The sequence below is a fragment of the Chinchilla lanigera genome, unplaced genomic scaffold (assembly GCF_000276665.1).
Source record: "Chinchilla lanigera isolate Chin_1 unplaced genomic scaffold, ChiLan1.0 scaffold00097, whole genome shotgun sequence".
NCBI classification, from domain to species: domain Eukaryota; kingdom Metazoa; phylum Chordata; class Mammalia; order Rodentia; family Chinchillidae; genus Chinchilla; species Chinchilla lanigera.
In genome coordinates, this window is record NW_004955498.1 from 6487245 (window position 1) to 6510089 (window position 22845).

The 22845-nt window shown below is 44.3% G+C and overlaps 1 protein-coding gene across 6 annotated transcripts in view; it reads left to right on the forward strand.

The window, feature by feature from the left end:
• The window catches only part of Mtmr1 (myotubularin related protein 1), a gene marked incomplete at its 5' end in the record, with an annotated part of 65592 nt that overhangs the window by 24539 nt on the left and 18208 nt on the right, over positions 1-22845 (forward strand). For all 6 annotated transcript variants that reach the window (XM_013505542.1, XM_005406421.2, XM_005406423.2 and 3 more), the window contains 8 exon segments: positions 3829-3923; positions 4397-4504; positions 7238-7339; positions 7642-7725; positions 8244-8393; positions 9411-9599; positions 16253-16438; positions 16998-17204. In XM_013505542.1, the coding sequence (XP_013360996.1) occupies positions 3829-3923; positions 4397-4504; positions 7238-7339; positions 7642-7725; positions 8244-8393; positions 9411-9599; positions 16253-16438; positions 16998-17204 (1121 nt within the window).

The window sequence follows — 22845 nt, forward strand, 5'->3', positions numbered from 1 at the left end:
GGTGGAAGCTGTGGTCATTGATTTTTGAGACTGTCTTGATTACTTTTCTCTCATTGCTGAGACAAAATACCTGACACCCAGAAATCAGGAAGGACAGGTTTATTTAGCTCACAGTTTGTGGAGGTTTCAGTCCACACTGGGCTGGCTCCAAGGCAGAGTGGCACGTGGCAGAGGGCAACCGTTCATGGTGGCGGAAAACAGCAAAAGCAACAAGAGCCAAAAGGAGGAGCGGCAGCTGGAAGAGCAAACCTCTTTCCCTCCCTTACATTGTATGCAAACTACCCACCCCAGGGCAGGTGTAGTACTCGCATCCGTAATTCCAGCATTGGACCATGAATCAATCATAAACTCTAAAAGCCCACCCCATGACTGCATTAGGCTTTGGGGGGACATCCAGATGCAAACCAGAACAGAGACCTTTGTTCTTTTCCAGTCTAGGCATTTAGATGTTCCTTGACATGCTATTTTAGCAGTATCTCACCAATTATGATGTGTTTTCATTTTCATTCAGCTCCAACTGCTTTGGAATTATTCTCCTTTTGATTCCTTCTTTGACTTTTGGGGTATTTAGGAGTGTGTTGTTTAATTTCCACATAGTTGTGAGTTTTTAAAAAATTTTTCTCTTACTGATTCTAATTTCATTCATGTTCAGAAATCATACTCTTTGAATAGAAATGTATTATGTACATGTAGCAATTTCCGACAATGAATGTAATCATTATCTACTGCAAATATGTACTAATAAAAATTCTTAAAAGAAATCACATTTTCTATGACTTGAATATTTTTATGTTTATCAAGACTTGTATTATGGCCCAGAATATAGTCTGTCTGGGTAAATGGTCTGGGTACACCTAAAGGGAATGTGTGTTCTGCTGTTATTGATGGAATGATCTGTGGTTGTCAATTGGTTTGTTTTTTGATAGTATTCAAGTCTTCTGTTGCCTAATTTTTGGTCTATTTCTATCAGTTATTGAGAGAGGGGTTTCAAAATCTCTGACTGTAATGTGGGTCTGTCTGTGTCTCATTGTAGTTCTGTCCATTTTGCTTCATCTACAGTATCTTCATGTTCTGTATTAGATGCATAAATGTTTAGAATGATTATGTTGTTCTGATCTTTATTCCTGGTGATAGTCTTTGTTCAGAAATCTACTTTTATCTGATATTTTTATAGATGTGATAGCTTTCTTTTTTTTTCAGTTTTTTTAAGACAGGGTCTCGCTGTGTAGTTTAGGGTGGCCATGGACTCACTATACAGCTGAGGCTAGCCTCAAACTCAAGGCAGTCCTCCTGCCTCAGCCTCCACAGTGCTGGAATTATAGGCATGTGCCACCACACCTGGCTCTTTCTTTTAATTAGTGTTAATGTGACGTGGCTATTTTCATCTTCTGAATTCCAAATTATTTTTGCTTTTTTACTTAAAGTATATTTCCTTTATGCTATATATAGTTGAGTCTTGCTTTTATTTTTAATCTGATAATCTCTATCTTTTAATTGGGTGTTTCAATGAGTTACATGTTATAAATATTAATATAACTAGGTTTAATTTTGTTGTTTTGATACTTGTTTTGTCTTTGTAATATTTGTCCTTTGTTCTCTTTTTCCTCTTTCTTTACATCTTTTGGCTTAATTGAATACTTTTATGATTCCATTTTATCTTTTATGTTTACATAGTAACTATAATTCCTTTCCTGCTTGCTTTATATCTTTAACTTAACACAGTCTACCTTCAAGTGATTTTACACTGCTTTGTGTATAGGATAAGAACTTGACAACTGTATACTTCTTACATTTATTCCCTCCTAGCCTTTATGCTGTTATCCATTTGACTTTTACATTCGTCATAAACCTTACAGTATGTTTTTATATTTTAACTTTGTCATCTTATTATTACATGTTTGTGATACGTAATGAATATATTCATTGTGGGACATTTGTACATGTACATATACACATTGAATCATAATTCTTTCTACTATCCCTTCTCCTCCCCTCTCTGTCTATCCCTAGAGCCCCACCCCATCTGCATAAGGTCTTCCTCCCTGTTTCCTATCATCTGTCTTTTGTTTTGCTCTTTAAATTATTTATACTTTGTGTTTCTCATATAAGAGAAGCCATGCAGTATTTAACCTTCTATGTCTGGTATTTCATTTAGTATCATGGTCTCAAAATGCATCTATTTTCCTACAGCTGATTCAAATTTTTTCTTCCTTGTGGCTGCACAGTACTCTATGGTGATTAGATACTCTCTGGTGATAGATATAGGCTATTTCCAGTATTTAGCTATGGGTATGCATGTAGCATCATAATATGATGTGTTCTTTTTTGAGAAGATACCAGAAGAGATATTACTAGGTTGAATGGAATTTCTATTTGTAGTTTTGTGAGGAATCTCCGTACTGATTTTTTTGTACTGATTTTTATAGAGGTTCAGTGTTTTTATTTATAGACTGTTATCTTTTAAGGATAAGACACTGATAATGTTCAGTGTCCCACAGAAACACATTTTGATCCTCTCCCTACCAGGCTCTCTAGCCTCATGTCATTCATCCTCACTTCTCCTTTTGATGCAATCCATACTAAGCTCTAACAACTTGCTGTGTCTCCTCCCTCTGTCCTGCTCTTCTCTCTCATTCCCTCTCTACCTGCTTCCCTGCTGGGTTAAGTCAATCCTCTTCTAAGCTTTATCACTTTGGGTCCACACCGCTTCATAGAATTTATCAGGCAGTGGTATAATGGTGACTTTCAGGCTGCTTATAGACAAGAACTATATCCATTTATACGCAGAACCCTGCAATTGAAAACATTCAGTTTGTAATGAGTTGGAGAAAAGTGTGATAGAAATGTTTTGAGAATTTGGCCAAATGACAAACTTTAGTACCTTTAATTATCCTGCTTGGACTCAGCTGTAGCTATGTATGTTTCTGTCATTCCAAAGGAATGGCACTTTGGGGAGGTCATGAAGATGTGGGATGAGCTCTTTTTTTTTTCTTTTGCAGTACTGGGGATCGAACCTAGGGCCTTCGCATTGACCTACATCCCCAGCCCTTTCTTTTTTTTTTTGTACTTTGAGACAAGGTCTTACTAAGTTGCTTAGTAGTCCAGGCTGGGCTGGAACTTGTGATCTTTGTGCCTCAGCCTCCCAGAGTGCTGGGATTACAGTTGTGCACCACCACACCTGGCTAGATATGAGCTTTTTAATACTTATGGGAATTTAAAATGTTATGTATTTTATTGATAACAAATGAAAGTTAAAATCAATAAGGAAGCTAATCAGTAATTTGAAACACATCTCCTTTTTTTCCTGGTTCTAGAGATAGAACCCAGGGCCTCGTGTATGTGAGGCAGATACTCCACCATTAAGCCAAACTCCCAGCCCTGAAATATGTCTTTTTCTGCTTTATTAGTGTGGTTGTAGTTTTTGCCATCTCTGAACCAGTTTCCCTTGGAGATGCATTAGAGGACAGTGTTTAGCATTCATTAGTTTTAAGTAGCAGTAATTTATGAAATGGTAGCTTAGTGTCTTTAGAGTTTAATTAATGTTTTGAATGTGATTAATTTACCACCCAGGGAAAATGTTAACTACTTGGAAAAAAAATGACAAAATGTAACTTATTATGAGGCCTTTACTTGAAATCACATTAGGTAGCCAAGTAGAGTGTTAAGTGATCGAACTTTGGTAGAAGACTCTTCTATACCTTTAAAGTTCTATTAAATGAATTTCCTAGGAATCTGGACTCTCACACACATACATTTGGAAACTTATGCTAAGATTTATTGAGTCATGAGGCTACGGCAGCAGTTGCTACTTTGGGCTTTTTCTTTCAGTGAAAGATGTCATGTATATCTGCCCTTTTATGGGAGCAGTGAGTGGAACCCTGACAGTGACGGACTTTAAGATGTACTTCAAAAATGTAGAGAGGGTGAGTTTTTTTAGTATTTTATTTTAAAAAACGATTTGGAACCAGTAAAAGAAGAAAGTAAGCAGTCTCCTGAAATCTCATCACAAGGACATAACCAGAGGGTGAGTTTTAATATGTCACATTTGCAAACAGATCTTATGTCTCAATCACAAGGCTTACTAGTTAAACCTGGAGAGGGGAGGTTTTGTTGTAGTCTGAACATAAACTTCATAAGGTATGCTATAAATCAGATTTCAGTTTCTTAGCTGGGACAAAGAGGAAATGCCGGGCTGGGGATTTAGCTCAGCGGCAAAGCGCCTGCCTGGCAAGCGCAAGGTCATGAGTTCAGTTCCCGGTACCGGAGAAAAACCACAAAAAAAAAAAAAGAGAAAATGCCAAAGTAAGCAAACATGTTTCCTAATGCAGCAAAGACTTAAAAGAAGGATACTCGTTGACTGACCTGGAGTGGCATTAATCTGAATTTTTAAACCTAGGACCCGCACTTTGTCCTTGATGTGCCCCTTGGAGTGATCAGCAGAGTTGAGAAGATTGGAGCACAGAGCCATGGAGACAGTTCCTGTGGTATAGAGATCGTGTGCAAGGTAGGCTCCAAACCCAAGTAAAACTACATGGGGTGAGCAGCTTAGAACTTTCTCTGACTCATCCTTCCTGTTCTTTGATAGTAACAGTAACTTTCACTCTTTGTAATCCAGCTGTTGTCAGGACAGCCCCTCCTTCAAATCTCATAGCAACAAATTGAAACCATCACAGACTCCATTAACGTAATTTTCTGTTGAAGTATTTCTAATTAACATGGTATATGACCCAAGTACCAATATTGTTACATCCCAGGGAAATCAAGTGGAGAGCAGAGATCAGTACTGTTTTCCAGTTTGTTGTTTCAAGACTAATTTTCAGAACAGTGGATAGTCAGTCTTTCTAAAGAGACAGCAAGATTCTTTAAATCCTGTCATTAAAGTTTCATGGTTATGTTGCAATTTTCACTTCGAGCTGTGCTTACTTATTTTATATGCTTTCTCCAGTGAGTTAAGTAGAAATGTGTGTGATAACTTTCATGAAAAGTAGTCACTTAAGAAGCACTCTGAATGAATGTTTTATTCTAAATGACTTTACCTCATGTAAAACAGTTTACTAAAAACCTACCTGAAGTACCAAGAAAGAGATCTGCCTGCATAATCGTCAGGGCTCCTCTCGAATCTGGGGTCTGGATTCCCACCCATCTGTTTCCTGTGATCAGATCCCTGAGGACCACTCTCCTCTGTTGGCCCTACACTGTAGTCAGTCTACTTTTCCCACGTCTCCTGGGCCGCGAGCCTGCGGCCTTACTGGGCTCACTTTTGGCGTCACATGGAAGTTGTTCTTCTCAGGCAGGGTTGCACATCCAGAACACGGCCAGCACCTACAGAACGTCAAGCAGAGGGGTGACTTGGTTGCTTCTGCAATTTTGAAAGCTCTCATTCCCCTTCTCACAATTCTCAAGTAGTTTCCTGTTCTCCTTGAGCTGAAGGAAAAGCTCCTTGTCAGGACCCTACCTGGCTGAGGCGGACTCACTTTCTTCTGCAGCTTCCCCTGAGCCAGCCTCACTTTTTTTTTTTTTTTTTTTTTTTTTTCCGGTACCGGGAACTGAACTCACAACCTTGCGCTTGCCAGGCAGGCGCTTTGCCACTGAGCTAAATCCCCAGCCCCCGCCAGCCTCACTTTATCCTTGCCTCCCAGTCCTGTCTCCTTTTGGGATTCGTATTTGCCTGACACCCACCTTTCATACATGCTAAGCGTGCACTCTACCAAACAGAGGCCCTCTGCACATGTTCCTCTTAGAGTGCTTTTCTCCCCAGCAGTCCTAGACAGTGTACCCCTGCTGAGGAGTGTGTGAGTAGCCAGGGTAGCTCAGACGGAGGACACAGCGGGAAATTATGCTGCTCTCGAAGGTGTCCTGCGGCTGTTTTGCTAAGATGTTTTTATGGCTAGGATGGGCATTTGCTGGCAGCTGATACAAATGTTTTCTAGCCTAGAATTACCAAGGCTAGGCTCCCGGCCCTCTCCTCCCATGCCTAAGAGCCTTGTAAGGTGTAGGGTATATTTTTTAACAGGCGGTTTACAATTTGAAGATACGAAAGCTATAGATAGTAAAAAGTAAGTGTCCCTCCCAACTCCCAGGCACTGTGTCATACAGTTCCTAATTCCTAATGTACACCTTCACAGACCGCCTTGTGCATATAAGCATGTATGTCTAGTCTTTCTTTGAAATTGTAAATGGTAGTATACTATATGCACTATTCTGTTCCTTTCTTTTTGCACTTGACAGTATATCTTGGAACTCCTTTATATCAATATGTATAGAGTTGCTTCTGATTTAACAACTTTTGTATTCTATTAGCTGGGTTATAGCCCCTACTGATGAACATTTGAGTTATTCCTGTTCATTTGCTGTTATAAATACTATCACAACAATGACCTCTTCACTTCCCAAATGGCTGCTGCTTTAATTTCTTTGTGGTCATATTTATTTTCCAATTTCATATAATGTTAAAAAAGAGTGAGAGTTTTTTGTTTAACTCAGAGGGGACATATGCTTTAAAAGGTTGGGGGCAATGCTCAAAACATGGACTTGGGAAGAAATCACCAGCAGAGCTGTACTGGATGGGGTCATTTCTGCCTGCTTGTGTGTGGGCCTTTCCCATCAGCTTGCATTCTGGAGGCATTTTAGGAAACAGTGGTCCTGAGAAGCACATTATAGTGCTGTAAGGATGTCACTGAGGTCCCCAGTCCCTATGTAATACAGAGTCCTTTCTGAAGGGAAAGTCTTTGCCACATTCTGTTTATAAGTGGTGTGCATTTTATAGTTGGCTTTTTTAGCAGCTTAAAGTACACAACCAATTGCATGGTGCACAGGGCTTGTTGACAGAGCTTTTGTGTATAAACCTTATTCTTTGATCTCTTAAAATTTTTCTCCCCATGCGTGTCCCCTTTATTCCACTTCCCCTGATTTTTTTTTTTTTTTTTTTATATCATTGAAGATACTTTTACCAGGTATGGTGGTGCACGCCTATAATCCCAGCACTCAGGAGGCTGAGGCTGGAGGATCTTGCAAGTTCAAAACCAGCCTGGGACACAAAGTAAGCTCAAGGCCAGCCTGAACTGCATAGCGAGACCCTGTCTCAAAAAGACCGGAAAAAAAAAAGGAGAAGAAACTTTTGTTAAAAGGAAAGGAGCATAACATGAGAAATGAATAAATACTTTATTTATACCATTGTATGTGGCTCGTAGATGCTTAGTACATGTTGAATAACTGACTTTTGCTAATTGTTTACTAGGATATGAGGAACTTGCGACTTGCTTATAAACAAGAGGAACAGCGCAAACTTGGGATATTTGAAAACCTCAATAAACATGCATTTCCTCTTTCCAATGGCCAGGTAAGTACACCAAAGTAAAGCTTTTCTTAGTGCATTTGTGGTGGTTCTGTAACTTCATGTTTAGTCATTTTTTTCCAGAAGTTTCCCTTATCTCTTTTTCTATGTTGATAACTAGTATTAGACTATTTGAATTTTGTCAGTTTTCTACAATGATTAAGAAAAGCTACCAATTTTTTTACTTAAAATTTGCAGATTGAAATAGGTATCTTAATACATTCAGCTCATCTCAGAATGAACAGCGTTAATATTTGGTATGTAGAATGAGATAAATACTGACGTGTGTTTGTGGTTTTTGTATCCAGGCACTATTTGCATTCAGCTATAAAGAAAAATTTCCAGTTAATGGCTGGAAAGTTTATGATCCAGTAGCTGAATATAAGAGACAGGTAAAGTATGTTGCTTATCAAGCTGAAAATAATAGGTTCAACACCTTTTTCTCTTCTAAAAAGTTAGAGGAGAAGAAACTTCCCACAAGGTGTACATGGCGTAACTTCTCCGTCTTTCTGGGTGCCCTTTTCTCCTACGCCAGCCTTTTGACTCTTGTCGTGGTTGTTTATCATCTTCCAGAGGGTGAGGGGGGCTAAAGGACAGAGGTTTCTAACAACACAGTCTTCCAGAAGGCTTCTATAAGTTGATATGGTTGTGATGAGGAAGGCCCCAAGCCCCTGGCTTAGGTTCAGTTTGGGGCCTGTGGTGGGCCCATCTTGGTAGGACATTGTGTTCTTGGGATGGGAATTTCTCGGAGCGTTGTGAGCTTTCTTGTTCTTTCCAGTACATTCTTATTGTCATGACATAGACTTTTAAGTTACAACCAAAATTCAGAAATAAGTGTGATTCATGCTTAGTACTTATCAAAGTGGAGAAGCATGTTTTCCCCTCTTCATTTTTCTCTGCCATTCTGCAGGGCTTGCCAAATGAGAGTTGGAAAATATCCAAAATAAATAGCAACTATGAGCTCTGCGCCACTTACCCTGCTGTCATTGTTGTGCCAACCAGTGTAAAAGATGATGACCTATCAAAAGTGGCAGCCTTTCGAGCAAAAGGCAGAGTTCCTGTAAGTAGTAAACATTGTCATTTAGATAGAAACATGTACTTCATTAGATCTAATATGGACAGATGCAGACAAAAAAATCCAGTGAACAAGATGGAAAGTAGACAGATAAACTTAGAAACCTGAAGAGAGCCAGTGGGGTGGTGCATACCTGGAATTCCAGCACTCAGGAGGCTGAGGCAGGCAGATCGCTGCAAATTTGAGTTTGGGGCTACATAGTGAGTTCAAAGCCAGCATGGAATACATAGTGAGACTATCTCAAAAAAGAAACAAGCAAAAAAAAAATCACAGAAAATAAGCTTGAACTTATCTTTCATTCTCAAGAAATATGAAAACATTCTTTCTTTTTTGTTATATCTCTCCCTTATATTTATATAGTTTCCTATTTCTAAGTTATGCTCTTGAAACATAGTAGAGAATAAAAAAGGAGTAGCAGGAAAGAGTATGCTTTTGCAGTAATAGTTTCCGTCCGTGCTCACACCAAATCATCCTAGAGAAAATACATTCGGTTCACGCTGAGTGGAGTGCTAGAGCTGCATGGGAGAGCGCTGTTAAACCAGTGTGGACAGCAGGGAGTGATGGATTTGCCCAGCATCTGCATCTGGTATGACCTGAGTCACTGGGGCCCTGGAGGAAAACGGGAGGTTTGGTGACAGAGTTTTAGATTTGACAAGAGACTATATTCACTTTGTGCTCACCCTGCCACATGTCTTATCATGGAGATAGATAGAGATTATTTTTTAATTAGGAGACAAGATAAAACTAGTCAATCAGATAGAAGTGAGGATAGATTCTACTAATAGTTTAACTTCTAGAATCGTAGAACTTGAGAACTCACCTGGTCAGACATATTTCAACCTGACCCAAGCATTGAGTCCCTTAGCCACTGCAGCACTGTGATTGGTCCGTCCACTCTCAGCTTTGAGGAGACTCCTCAGGAGAAACTACTTTTCCTACCAGGTAATTTGAGCATGTACTATTTTTGGGACTGTACTAATATCTGTTGCTTCCAAACACTAGGTGTTATCATGGATTCATCCGGAAAGTCAGGCAACGATTACCCGCTGCAGCCAGCCACTGGTGGGCCCCAGTGATAAACGCTGCAAAGAGGATGAAAAATACTTGCAGACAATCATGGATGCTAATGCACAGTCACACAAACTTATCATCTTTGATGCCCGACAAAACAGTGTTGCTGATACAAACAAGGTACATTCTTAAAAGCCCCGCAGAAACATAGGCTGTCTCTTACCCACTTCCTGTAAGTTGTGCGTTTGCACCAGCTCACTGGGTTCCTCTCCACCTGAAGTGAGAGGCTTTTGGAAGGACATGGTTGTCCCTCCCTGGTTTGTACTCTGTGGGCTTTTTTCTGCTTTTCCACAATCCTGCCTGTTGCATCAATTAAGTAAAGACTCAGAGAATTATCTAAAAGATTAAGTATTTTAATGAAATGATTGTGAGACCCCACGAAACAGCGGTAGTGTACATCGGAAGACAGTGCATCACAGTACGATCACTTCTGCAGGCAGCTCCCATTTGATCCCCACTAACTGAAGGTGTTTGTGTGCTTCGTACTGAGTGAAAGCTTGAAGTCAGACCTGAAGTCCTTGCTATCCAAACAGGAAGTTCTGATTTGAGGCATGTCCGTGTACTACAGATGGCTTTGGGATAGTATGCTGCTGCAGGTAGGCATTTGGCAGTCAGAGGACCTTGCCCTCTTAAGTAATTTCAGGACTAGAAAGGTGACAACAGTTCTTGCCATCTCATGCCAGAAACTACAATAACCCTTGAGTAGCACACGTCTAATGAACACCTGCTAGGGCAGGGCGCTGGGAAATCCAAAGCCAAAAGAGGTAAGGTGCTACAAGTCAGGGGTGTGAGCTCTGTGTGCTGGGGGAACTGCACAAAGCAGGTAGCACTGAGCTGGGTTGGCATGGTCAGCGGGCAGAAATGGGCGGAGCATTCCAGGCTGCATGAGTGCCTGTCCAACAGTCGTGCAGGCTGTGCCACTCTCCAGAATGAGGATGACTACAGGCCTGGTCACTAACCTAACCTCATCACATGCCCCTCTGCAGTGCTTGCGATCTGACTTCGACTCTGTCAGCTTGCTCCTTTTCTTTCCTCAATGATTATGCCAGCATTGACCACAGTCTCCAAACAGCCAGCCCCCTGCCTCCCTTTGGCTGATTCTTCTTCCCCTTCCTACCGTTCAAGTGGGGGTGCACCTTAACTTGGTCTGGGTCCTCTTTGCTACTCTGCACAATCTCTCCAGCCTCTCTCCTGGCTTCCGATGCCAGGACTTTCAATACTGTGTGTATGCTGAGTGTGACTTCAGTTTTACACCTCAGTTTCTATCCTTCCTGTTGTGTGCTTTACATCTCTCAGCTCACAAGATCGCAGAGAACTCCACCAACCTAAGAGTCAGTGTGGTGGAGTTGTGAGAACCTTTGGCTTTGGACTCAGGTACACCTGGCTTTTCTCCAGGGGCTGCCACTTCGTGCCCTGTTAGAACTCTGTGCAAATTATTTAACCTCTATCTAAGCCTCAGTTTCCCGCTTCTGCAAAACTGCAGGTAGCACCAGCGTTTTGCATCAGGGCTTCTACGAGGATTGCAGTGAAGGGAGAATAGAGCACATAAGAACTCAGCCTGGTGGCGGGTGTATCGCCAGCACTCCGTACTTGATGCTGATGTGCCTGTGGTCCCCCTTGGTCAAGGGGCTGACCGGGTATCTGGCCTGGTGAGTGGTGGCGTCAGTTATTGCAGCGGGGAGCCTGGGAGAAGAACAGAGCAGGCAGCAGGGTGGGGAGGTCTTGGTTTCCTGGGGCTCGAATACAGACTTGACTTACAGCAGCAGAAGTGCGTTGCATCACTGTGTTGGAGGCCAGCAATCCAAAATCTGCCAGGACTGTGCTCCCTCAGAGGGCTCCGGGAAGACTCTGCTGCTTGCTTCTTCCGACTTCTGGTGGCCACGCCAGCATTCTTGGACTTACAGCCTCACTGCTGTAATCTCTACATCTGCCTTCCTGTAGCCTCCTCTTCCTCCTCCCGGTTTCCACATCTGCCCCTCTTCCTCTTCTAAGGATACTTGCACTGGCATTTAGGGCCCACTTGAGGTAATCCAGGATTATCCCGACATCTCATGATCCTTCACTTGGGTCACATTCACAGCTGCCGGGGTTTAACATGTGTTTCTCTGGCAGGACCACATTTTGACCTCCCACAGGGAGGCATCCTTCAGCAGGAAGCCCTCCTTGCACTCCGTGGAGCATTAGTTAAGTCAACTTTTGTACATCTCTGCATCCTTCTTGTCACCACTGTGGTATTATGTCAAGGAATTACAAGATGTGAGAAAAGCGTTATTCACGGAGGCGATCTTCTAAGCATTGAATAGTGCAAGGGCAGTTCATTGTATTTTACCCTGCGCAGAAGAGCTAGACACCCAATTTCATGTCTGCAGTGATTTTTACTGTAGCGATGTATATGGCTGGAAACATGAAAGGCTGTTTGTTTGTCTAAGTCCCCATCAGATGTTCTGTGCATATGTTATATGCATATAGAGAGTTTGACTTCTGTCTCTAAGTTTGAGTGTGGGATGTTTTATTCCAGCAACAAGGAAAGTGACTAAGAGCCACCCAGTTTGTGATAACTGCAACAGCAGCCCTGGGAATCTAATTTAATCCCCTTAAGTTCTTGGTGTAAGTCCCACTTAGTCATGGTGTGTGGTACCCTTAATATGCTGCTGGATTTGCTTTGCCAGTGTTTTGTTGATTTACGTTCTTCGGGGATACAGGCCTGTAGTTTCCTTGTGGTATCTTTGTCTGGTTTGGTATCAGGGCACTACTGGCTTCATACAGTGGGTTAGAACTGGGCCAGGCCCATAAGTGGGTATCCTGGGACTGTGACACAAAAGGCTGGCTGACCCTAGTCACGGTCATCTCTGCATAGACCATTGGTGGTGAGAGAAGACCTGATGGCGAGTGGCATGGGATGTTACATTAAAACCGCCTACTCCGCTAGAGAGGCAGAGTGGCAGCACCCAAGGAGTTTAAGGGAGATTTCCTTTTCAGAACCTGTGATGCTGAGGGCAGGAGTTCGGCATTTGAGGCACTTGTGTGGGGAGGTTAAGGCTGTGGAATGCAAAATGAGGTCAGGCCTGAAGTTGAAATTGTTGGGTGGTGGCTGCAGCCTCGGGGGGAAGGGGAGGAGACGCGGTCTCTGAGCAAGGTCTTCGCAGGGAAAAAGAAGTTCAGTAGGGGGAGAGTGGCTGATAGTAGGAGGCCAGGAGTGAGGGAGGAGCCCAGGAGGGAGAGAGGGTCCTAGAAGCCAGGAGGAGGAGGGGGAGAAGGCGGCGTGCCGACCTTGGAGTCTGCTAGCATGTTCGCGTGCTATGCCCCACCCCCTGCAGCCCTCACCCAGGCTTCAGCTCCCCCTGGGAACCTACCCCACTGTAGCTGATGGGCGTGCTGGGAACAGAGAGCTTGTCACGGTGCCTGGCGTGAGGCAGGCCTCCCACAACCGCAGAAAGGCAGCGCTTCCCAAGGGACACTCGGTTTTCTTTTTGCACATGATTGGCGATGGTCCCACTGCCACTGCTATCAGCTTCTATTTGGGGACTTGGGCAAAGATGGTAACAGTGTCTCCATGTCACTGACTTGTCTCGGGAACCTTACTTTGCTCCTGCAGAGAGAGGTATGGCCAGCAGGTTCTTATTTTCCAGAACCCTCCAAATCTTACCCTCCTGCTGCTGCCTGGGTATACGTGAGGTGAGGTCCTTCCTCACCCACTTTCTCTTGTGTCTGCAGATGTCCGGGTACCTGTCCTTTGCAGCCTGGTGTGGGATTGGCATGTAATGCTCATTTGACTCCCTCACTTCACTGTTTGATGATCATTTTTCTCATTTGTATTTTTATGATCAGTTTGCAGACAGAAAATTAGCCTTCAATATGATCTCCTGGTTGACTGACACCAGCTCTTGGCACACACACATTCTGTGTGCCAAAGTGCTGAATCCGCCTTTGGCCCCAGCTTGGCACCTCACAGAGCTTCCTCACTCCAGGCCACTGACTAGGCTGGTTCCTCGGTCAGTGATGGCGAACCTTTTAGAGCTTTCAATGATAACAAACAGCTGGCTGTAGCACACGTGCCATAGACTCACTACCATGCAGTAGGTCATCCCTGTCCGGCTCCCTTCAGGTCACCTGCCTTTCATGTGCCCACAGCCCGGGCTGCGGTGCCTTCTGGACGACAGGCTCACAATGTGCAGGTCATGGTCTGCAGTCCCAGCCAGGCCCTCAGAGCCACTAGGCTGTCCTCTCATTTCCCCGGCAGCCCCTCTGTTCTCCACAAGGCCATTTCAACCTATTTATGACTCTGCTGGTGTGTGGCCCTGCCCCATCCCTTATCTCCTTCCTTCTTGACAGAGCACAGATTGTCAGAGAGGACCTTTTGCCCATCCTGCCTCCCATTGTCATGGAAGAGGTTCTCCCACTAGCCCTTCCTGCCTGCTCAGGGACCTCACCTGGTCATCTGTCTGTCTGTCTGTCTGCCTTCCATCATCACCCATCCATATGCCAGTCACTTCTATATTGACACCTACAGCTCAGACCACTCTGAGGCCTATATACGGCTGGCGCTCACTGTACTCAAAGCCAGACCATCTCCCTGCGGAATCGGCTGCTTCTCCAATCTCTCACATTGCCCAGCACAGAATCATGGGCGTTGCCTGGCCTAGCCACAGCATTGGTCAGCCACTGGGTCCTGCCTTTGAAAGATCTCAGGTCACCTGTGTCCCTGTGCCCTGCTGCCTTCACCGTGCCTGCGCCAGCTAGATGATTGCCCGTTGCTGTACTGGTCACCTACCGAAGGTCCCCCTTCCACCAGCCCCTTCTCCCCAGGGTGGCTGGGGCTTCTCAGTAGAGAGGCTGATTCTCTTTGGTCTTGCCGTCTGGCCCTGCCGTGCTCTCTGGCTCATCGCTCTTTGTTGTTTGCCATTGCCCGCGACTTCTCTCTGCTGAACTTCTTATGCTCCTGTCAGAAAGCCATGTCCTCATCCACCTCTGTGTCCCCTTTTCCTGGCTGTTCTCGTCCTTCCACCCTAACTCGTGTTTCCTTCCCTTCTGGTCATCCAGGCCTGGCTGTGCTCTGCTGGATCTGGTCCCTGCAGCCCTGTGCTGCCTTCAGCCCCTACCCGCATTACCAGACTCGGGGGGTTGTGGTTCCGACCTCTGGCTTTAGCTCAGGGCTGGGCATTCATATGAACTTGGTAAATAATAGGGGACTAAATGAAGAGTGTCTTTGGGTCCACAGATGTGTTTTTTGTTTGTTTATGCATTTATTAAGATCAAATTCTGGTAACATAAAACTCACCACTTTAGCCACTGCATAGTTTACAGTTCACAGACTAGAAATACATGCACAGTGTTAAGCAATTAGCATCACTGTCTAATTCCAGAGCGTTCTCATCATCCTATATGTAAACTCCATACCCATTAGTCAGTTCCTCCTCCAGCCCCTGACACCACTAACCCACTTTTATCTCTGTGAATTCCCCCATTCCGGCCACTTCATATAAGTAGAATCACATAATATGTGATTTTTTATGTCTGGCTGCTTTCACTTGTTTTCAAGGTTTGTCCCTGTTTTAGCATTAGTACATCATTCCTTTTGGTAGCCAAATAATGTTCCATTGTACAGGCAGACAACGTGCTGTTCATCTGTCTGTTGATGGATATTTGAATCATTTTTCTCTTCGGCTGTTGTGAATAGTGCTGCTACAAATGTTTGTGTACAGGTTTTGTTAATAATCCGTGTTCTAGACTCTGCAAGATGTTTTCCCAGGAGTGGAATGGCTGGATTGTAAGACATTTTTCTTGAGGAACCACCAAACTGTCTTCCACAGCAGCTGTGCCATTTTATATTCTCATTAGCAATATAATAGTGCTCGTTTTCTCCACATCCTCATCACAGATGTGTTTTGAATGTTGATCTCTATACAAGATAAGCTAATTGTAGACCAGATTATATTATGAGATTACCAAGGAGCAAACCATACCTTTTTGTAACAGATGCATTTTATTTTACTGAAATTACTTAGATAAATTTCCTGGTTTGAGACCTCCAAATTGCTCTATAGTTAGAAATTTTATGGTAGTACAACTTTTCTAATCAGGTTGCACTGATTAGATCTGATTTCTAATCTGATAGATGGCACTAACAGAATGAAGCTGTTTAAACCTAATTCTTTTCGACTGAGAGTTGGTTGTTAGTGGTTTAAAAATTGATAATGATGAAAGAAGATGATTATGATTTGATTTGTATCCCCAGAAAAAAGATGTGTCGAAGTCTTAACTCCACGTACCTGTGAATGTGACCTTATTTCACAATAGGGTCTTTGCAAGTGTAATCAAGATAAGGTCATGTTAAATTAGGGAGGGCCCTAATTGGATGGGAAGGGTGTCCATATAAGAAAAGAAGATGCAGAGACACAAGCAGAGGGGAGAAAGTTAAGTGGAGATGGAGGCAGAAGTGAGCATGATAGGTCTGTACCCAGGGGTGTCTGGCACTGCCAAGCGCTGGGAGACCCAAGGGAGATCCTCCCTGAAGGCTTCAAAGGGAGTGTGGCCTGCCAGCACCTCGATTTCAGACTTCCTGCCTTCCCGACAATGAGATGATAGGTCTCTGTTGTTTTAAGCTGCCCAGTCTGTAAGACTTTGTTCCGGCAGCCCTGAGGCACACATTCAAGGGTAGAGGAGGTTTTCTAACAGACGCGTTTCCTGCTGCTTTGATGGCCTATATCTGGCAGCACTGGAAAGAACAGAAAAGCTAATTCCAGATGAGATGATGTATAACTTGCTTTTCACAGGCAAAAGGTGGAGGATACGAAAGCGAAAGTGCTTACCCAAATGCAGAACTCTTGTTTCTGGAGATTCACAACATTCATGTGATGAGGGAGTCACTGCGGAAGTTAAAGGAGATCGTGTACCCTTCCATTGACGAGACTCGGTGGCTGTCCAATGTGGACTCGACGCACTGGCTGGAATATATAAGGGTAAAGGCTCTAGTCTTCATCTGCCCTGCTGTTAGGACCGACCTCCGTCTGTGCCATACATATGTGTATCACTAAGTGATCTCTCAGCATGACGGAGAAGCACATCTTTGCTATGTATGTGTGCTTTCTTAGTGTCTGTGGCGGCTCCCGGACTGTGGTCTCTGTGGACAGCTGTTGTGACATAATCAAGGGGGTAATACTTGACTCAGGTCAGATTTTTAAGAGAACTCTGTGGACCTTTAGTAAAGGTCCCTGTTTACTGCTGTAGTTTTTCTTAGTATGAGTGTTTTTTTAAAATTTTACGTAATGTTACCGTTTCTTATTTGTTCTCAAATTGATTACATGGCATTTTTTTTTACTTTTTTTTCCGTCCTGGGGCTGGAACCTAGGGCCTGATATGTACTTGGCAAGTGGTCTACCCCTGAGCAACACCCCTAGCCCCCTGCATGGCATTCTTGTTTGGTTTATTGACCAGGGCTTCCAAAGTTCTCCCCAGAAATATTTCACGCAGTACTTGAAATTGACCGTAGACTTGTCTGTTGTGCCTTCTTCTCTGAAGATGCTTCTTGCTGGGGCAGTAAGAATCGCTGATAAAATAGAATCTGGGAAGACCTCTGTGGTGGTGCACTGCAGTGATGGCTGGGACCGAACAGCCCAGCTCACATCACTGGCCATGCTGATGTTGGACAGTTACTACCGGACCATTAAAGGATTCGAAGCTCTCATAGAAAAAGAGTGGATAAGCTTTGGACACAGGTTTGCACTGGTAGGTTGAGATGGTGAAGTTGTGCCTGACTGTTCTGCCCCACATGCATGCACCGTACACAGCACGTTTGGGCCTTCTCCTCTGTACCAGACCTGAACGTCCGTAATGGTGTACCACGGACCCCAACTTGGCATGGTCCTGGTAGGGCTTTTTTAAAATGGAGTTTTGCCTTTTTTAACAAACGAAGTAAAACTCACATAACATACAGTGAACCATTTTAAAGTGCTCAAATCAGTGAATAGAACACTCAGTGTTCTGTAACGGTTACCTCTGTCAAGTCCCCAAACATGTTGACTACCTCAGATGGAAACCCTGTCCAGCTTAAGCAGCCACTTCCTGTTTCCCCCTCCCTTTAGCCCTGACAGCCACTAATCTGCTTTCTGTCTCTCAGAATTCGCCTATTCTAGAGATATAAGTAGAATCATGTAATATTTGTCTTCCCATGACTGTCTTTTATTTTGCTAGGTATGATGTTTTCAAGGTCGATATATATGGCCAAATAGTACTCGCTTGTGCATGTTATATCACTGGGTGACTTAAACAATGGAAATATGTTTCCCCACATTTGGAGAAATTTCCTGATTTGGAGAAATCCAAAATTGGGTCACCAGCAGGGTTCTCCCGAGGGCACTCTGCTTGGCTTGGCAGATGATGCCCTCTTGCTGCTTCTTCACTTGGTCTTTCCTCTGTGCATGTGCCCCAGGTATCTCCCTGTGTGTCCAGACCTCCTCATCTCCTAAGGATGGGGGTCATATCGGTAGGGCCCACTCTGATGGCCTGAGTTTAACTTCACCTCCTCAAAGGTCCTTTCTCCAGATATAGTCACTTTCAGAGGTATTGGAGGTTAGGGTTTCAATTTGGGGGCCACGTCACTCAGCCCCCAACAACCTGCTGTCAGTTTGAGGAATATATGCCTAGGGGTAGACTCGCTGGGTCATTTGCTGGGGTATGCTTGGGCTGCCTTTGTGTTTTAGTCGAGTTGGCAGCCAGTTCTTAGTCTGTAGCCTGTTGAGAGCTCGGGGATTGATCTTCACCATGGAGTGAGTCTAAATACTCCCAAAGGCCCAGTGAGATTCGCCACGGAATACAGGATGGGTCGTGCAGAGACTTCAGTAGCCTTGGCACGTGGACACCAAGTGTAGCAGCTGTACCTGCCATATTGGGGAGGATAGCAGGAGAGGCCTTTGCAGAGGGAAGGGGCAGGGCCACAGACCCTTCTACATGCCCCTCCCTGCCACTCTCTTGCCTTGGTTCCTACCCTGAAAGACAGGGCATGGTGTGGGGAAGGAGCTTGGACGTATGAGTGCTTAGGGCAGCACTTGGTCCTTGCTAGTGCTGGCTAAATTCGGGAGCTCTTGTGGTTATTTTTAAAGACTACTGTGAATACCATTGTTTCTTCCTCTTCAGCAAGGGCTGGGCTCAGTGGGGAACAGAGGGGGTAGGGGACCTTTCCAGATGTTCTCTTCCATCGTTCCTCCTGAAGCTGTGTCCTGAGAGGGCAAGACTGGCAGGGAGCCTTCACTCAAGGGACAGCAATAAGGGCTGTCTGCTGAGAGGCCAGGACCGGCAGCACATGCCAGGGCTGAGCAGGAGTGCATGTGTCAGGATGATAGACCCACGGTGCTGCGCTCCCATCTGTCTTTTCTACCTGGACTCTCCATACCATGGCCGCAGAGAAGGCACAATGACCAGGAGAACCATCATGGCCCCCACTGTGTGACCAGCACAGTGACTTGTATCATTTATTTAACCTCAAAACAGGTGCTGTCATTGGGAGCTGGGGAAACTGAGCCTTCAGGAGTGTGGGTTATCTGCTTGAGGTCACCACACAGCTAGTTTGATGGGAGCCTGCATTTAAACAGTGCTTTAATGCCTGCACCAACCCACTGCAGTCCCTGTACTCTACCTTACCTAGGGGTTCTGGGAATGAACACCTGAGCCCCGAGTCCAACTCCTGCCCTTGGGCACCTGCTGCGGCCCCTCCCTCATGGCCTTACAGGGAGCTTGCTGGCCATTCTTCCTCTCCTGCCTCCATCCCTACTCTCCCCTAGGTCATTCCTATTGGAGTAGAACTATGCCGCTATGCCCTAAAAACCCTTCTGAGCCCACACCCCCTGTGCTGTCACCCCAGTTACCTGCTACCGGTGCTCCTCAAAGCTGTTGTCTGTACTCACTGTCACTGCCTCTGTCCTTCTCATCTGTCTTGACCCCACGTTAGTCACAGCCCCCAACCCTGCCCTGCAGCTGCTCTTGTCACAGTCTGCAGTGACTACCACTTTGTCAAGGCTGTGTCTTGTTTGGCTTGAGCACTTGATGCTATTGATTGTCTTCTCCGGCGAACACTTTCTTTGCTTGCCTTCTGGGTCTCTACAGCCTCTGGAATTTCCTCTCACTTTGCTATTTCCAGCCTCATAATGTCAGGCCGCACTGGGGTTCTGTCCCCGGATGCTTCCTCTTCTCTCCCCAGTGCCCTCAGCCACTCCCATGACTTCGCACACGTGTACTCCAATCCTCTCCACCCTCTCCTCAGCCAGTGCCGCCCCTTTAATTCAGATCTAGCCATCTCCCTCTGGCAGTTTCCCAAGTAGCCTCTCTGCAACTTGTCCCCGTCCAATCTGCCGTCCCCACTGTGGCTCAGTGGGGCATTCTGAAAACAGGTCTGATGCTGCCACTGCACAGTGTGAGCCCCCTCATGCCTTCCTGTGGCCTGCAGGATCGTGAGTGACTCATCAGCGTGGCCCTCGCCACCTCTCCAGCCTCAGCTCTCCATTCTTCCTGTCTCACCCCTGAGCCTCAGCCATGCTGCTTATGGCTCCCCTTAGTGTCCCCCTCCGTGTGCACACTGCTTGTAGTAAGTTCCTGGCCACCGGGAAGCAAGCATCTCCCTGTCATTTAGAGTTTATCTACATGAGACCTCCACCATAAGTGTCACTCGTGTGACTTTCCCCTTGTATCCTCCCCATCCCCACCCTAGGATGGCTCACACATTCCTCTGTGCCCTCCCCATACCCCTTGCATACTTGGAAGGCCTTACAGCACTTTAGCCCTTGTTACTTAACCAGTATTTCTCCCTTCATGAGACCACAGTTCGTCATTAAGCACAATTACTTATTTGTCTGGGTATTCTAGGTGCCTAGCCAAAGACTAGGCCTCTACCAGATTCCTCTGAAAGACCTGAATATCAGAGGGCAGGTATGCCACATTGCACACACGACTAGAGTTCCCTGGGTATCTACTATCAGTGCAGAACTATTCTCTAAGTGCCATAAATACTAAAGAGGTTCTACAAATCATTTTATGTAGAGGGAGTGCAGAAATAAGGCAGTGTAGCCAGGTGTGGTGGCGCACGCCTGTAATCCCAGCACTCTGGAGGCTGAGGCACGAGGATCCTTGTGAGTTTGAGGCCAGCCTGGGCTACAAAGTGAGCTCAAAGGCAGCCTGAACTGCATAGCAAGACCCTGTCTCAAAAAGGGAAAAAAAAGAAAAGGAAATAAGGCAGTGTGTGCAGCTTCTATGGAAGAGTGTGGCAGTTCCTTAAAAATAGCATTCCATATGATCCAGCAATTCCATTTATAGGAGCATACCCAAAAGAAGTAAAAATGGATTCCAGCAGATATTCATTCATTGATGTGTACAACGGCATTAATCACAATAGCCCAAAGGTGGCAGCTGCCCAGCTGTCCATCAGCAGATAAGTGGATAAGCAGATTTGTCTGGCCATACCATGGAATGTTATTCAGTCTCTACAAGAAAGGGGATGCTGACCCGTGCTCCAGTGTGGGTGCACTTTGAATGTATCCCATTAAACAAAAGCAGCCAGTCACGCAAAGATCAATACTGTGTTTTCCACTTACATGAAGGAACTAGAAGGGTCAGACTCAGAAAAGCAGAAAATGGAGTGGCTGTTGCCAGGGACTGAGGGGAAGAGGTCGGGGCTCATGATCAGTGCGGACAGTTTCAATTGGGGAAGGTGGAGCAGATTCTGGACGTGGGTGGTGGTGATGGTGAGGGTTTAAACCAGAGGCATCACAGTAAATCTTTGGAAAAGGTGCATTATGGGCGTATATAATGCCTATGTTTATTTTTAGGGGTATTTTTATTGATGAATTATTAATTTTAATTTGATGAGTTTTATTAAACACTATGTACTTAACAGGAAAATAAAATATCAATAAAATAAAATATTAAATTTTAATATGTAATGAGTGTGTAGGATAAACATGAACACCTTTAACATCAACTGTTTTCCTGCTTATAAGATCTAAAAAAAAGCAGCAGAAATAAATTCCTATGTGAAGTACAGTGAAAATACAAATAAAACGCTACCACACAATCTTTGCTTTAATGATCACACCTAAGGCAATCTTCAGACATGACACCAGCATGTCCCATACACAAGTCTCACACTGACAGCACATGTGCTTAGCTTCCCTGTTTGGCAGGCCATACTCACTGCCCTTGTCTTACTCTTCTGTCAGGAGCTTCCTATTATATTACAGTGTACACTTACCAGGACAATGAAATATCAATAAAATAAAATATCAGATATATACTGAGTGTTTAAAATAAACATCAGCGTTTTCTACATCAACTGTTTGCTTGCTTACTGAATCTAAAAAATAAGAGAAATAAATTCCTATGTGAATTACAGTGAAAATACAAACAAAACTCTAACACAAAAATAATCTTTATTTCAATATCACACCTGTGGCAGTTTTCACACATGAGAACAGCATGTTCTGTACACAAGTATTGCTTGTGTTTTGTCTTCCTGTCTTTTTTGGTAGGACATGTTTGACATCTTGTTGGTCTTCCTGTTTTCCTAGGAGGTCCTTAAGATGTTTTGCCAGTCTGCTCAGAATTCTTTTGTGGAGTTCTTTGGGCAGATACATATTGTTCTTCCTTTGTTGTAATTAATGATTTATCAATTCCAGTCCCAATCCTCTAAGAAAATTTCTCCATGATATTTTGTGCTTGACATGTTTAGGATTGAGTAAAACTCAACCATTGCCCAGTGCTTTGTGTTTTGAATGGCACTGTAGTTGCTGCATAACTCATCAACAGCATCTACTCTGCCTTTTGTTTTATTGTGTAATGTAACCATTTCTAGCTTCATTTGTGTTGAGGATTCATTATCAATGTTTGTTTATTTTTAGAAAGGGTCTTGCTAGTAAGTTCACGCTGTCCTTGAACTCACTGTGTAGCACTGGATGACATTGAACTCACAGGATCCTCTTGCCTCAGCCTCCCCAGTACTGGGATTACAGGCCTGAACGACCATGCCCAGCCTCACTATCAATTTTATCATCGTGATGTAACATTGACAGTGTTGACATTACTGTTTTTCTTCACCATATTGTAGTCCAGGCTAGTCTGGAACTCACTATGTAGCCGAAGCTTTCCTTGAACTCACAGGGTCCTCCTGCCTCAGCCTCCTGACTGCTGAGATTACAGGCCTGCACAACCACATCCGCCCAGCTTCATTATCTTACCATCTTGGCAAGATATGTCCACGGTATCAATAATACTTGATTTTTCTTCAACATCTAGGAGGCCAGTGTGATGTCTTTGAGATCAGAAGATTGTACCATACATTTCTATACCATGAACTTGCAACAGCTTTTCAGGAAGCTCTGCTTTG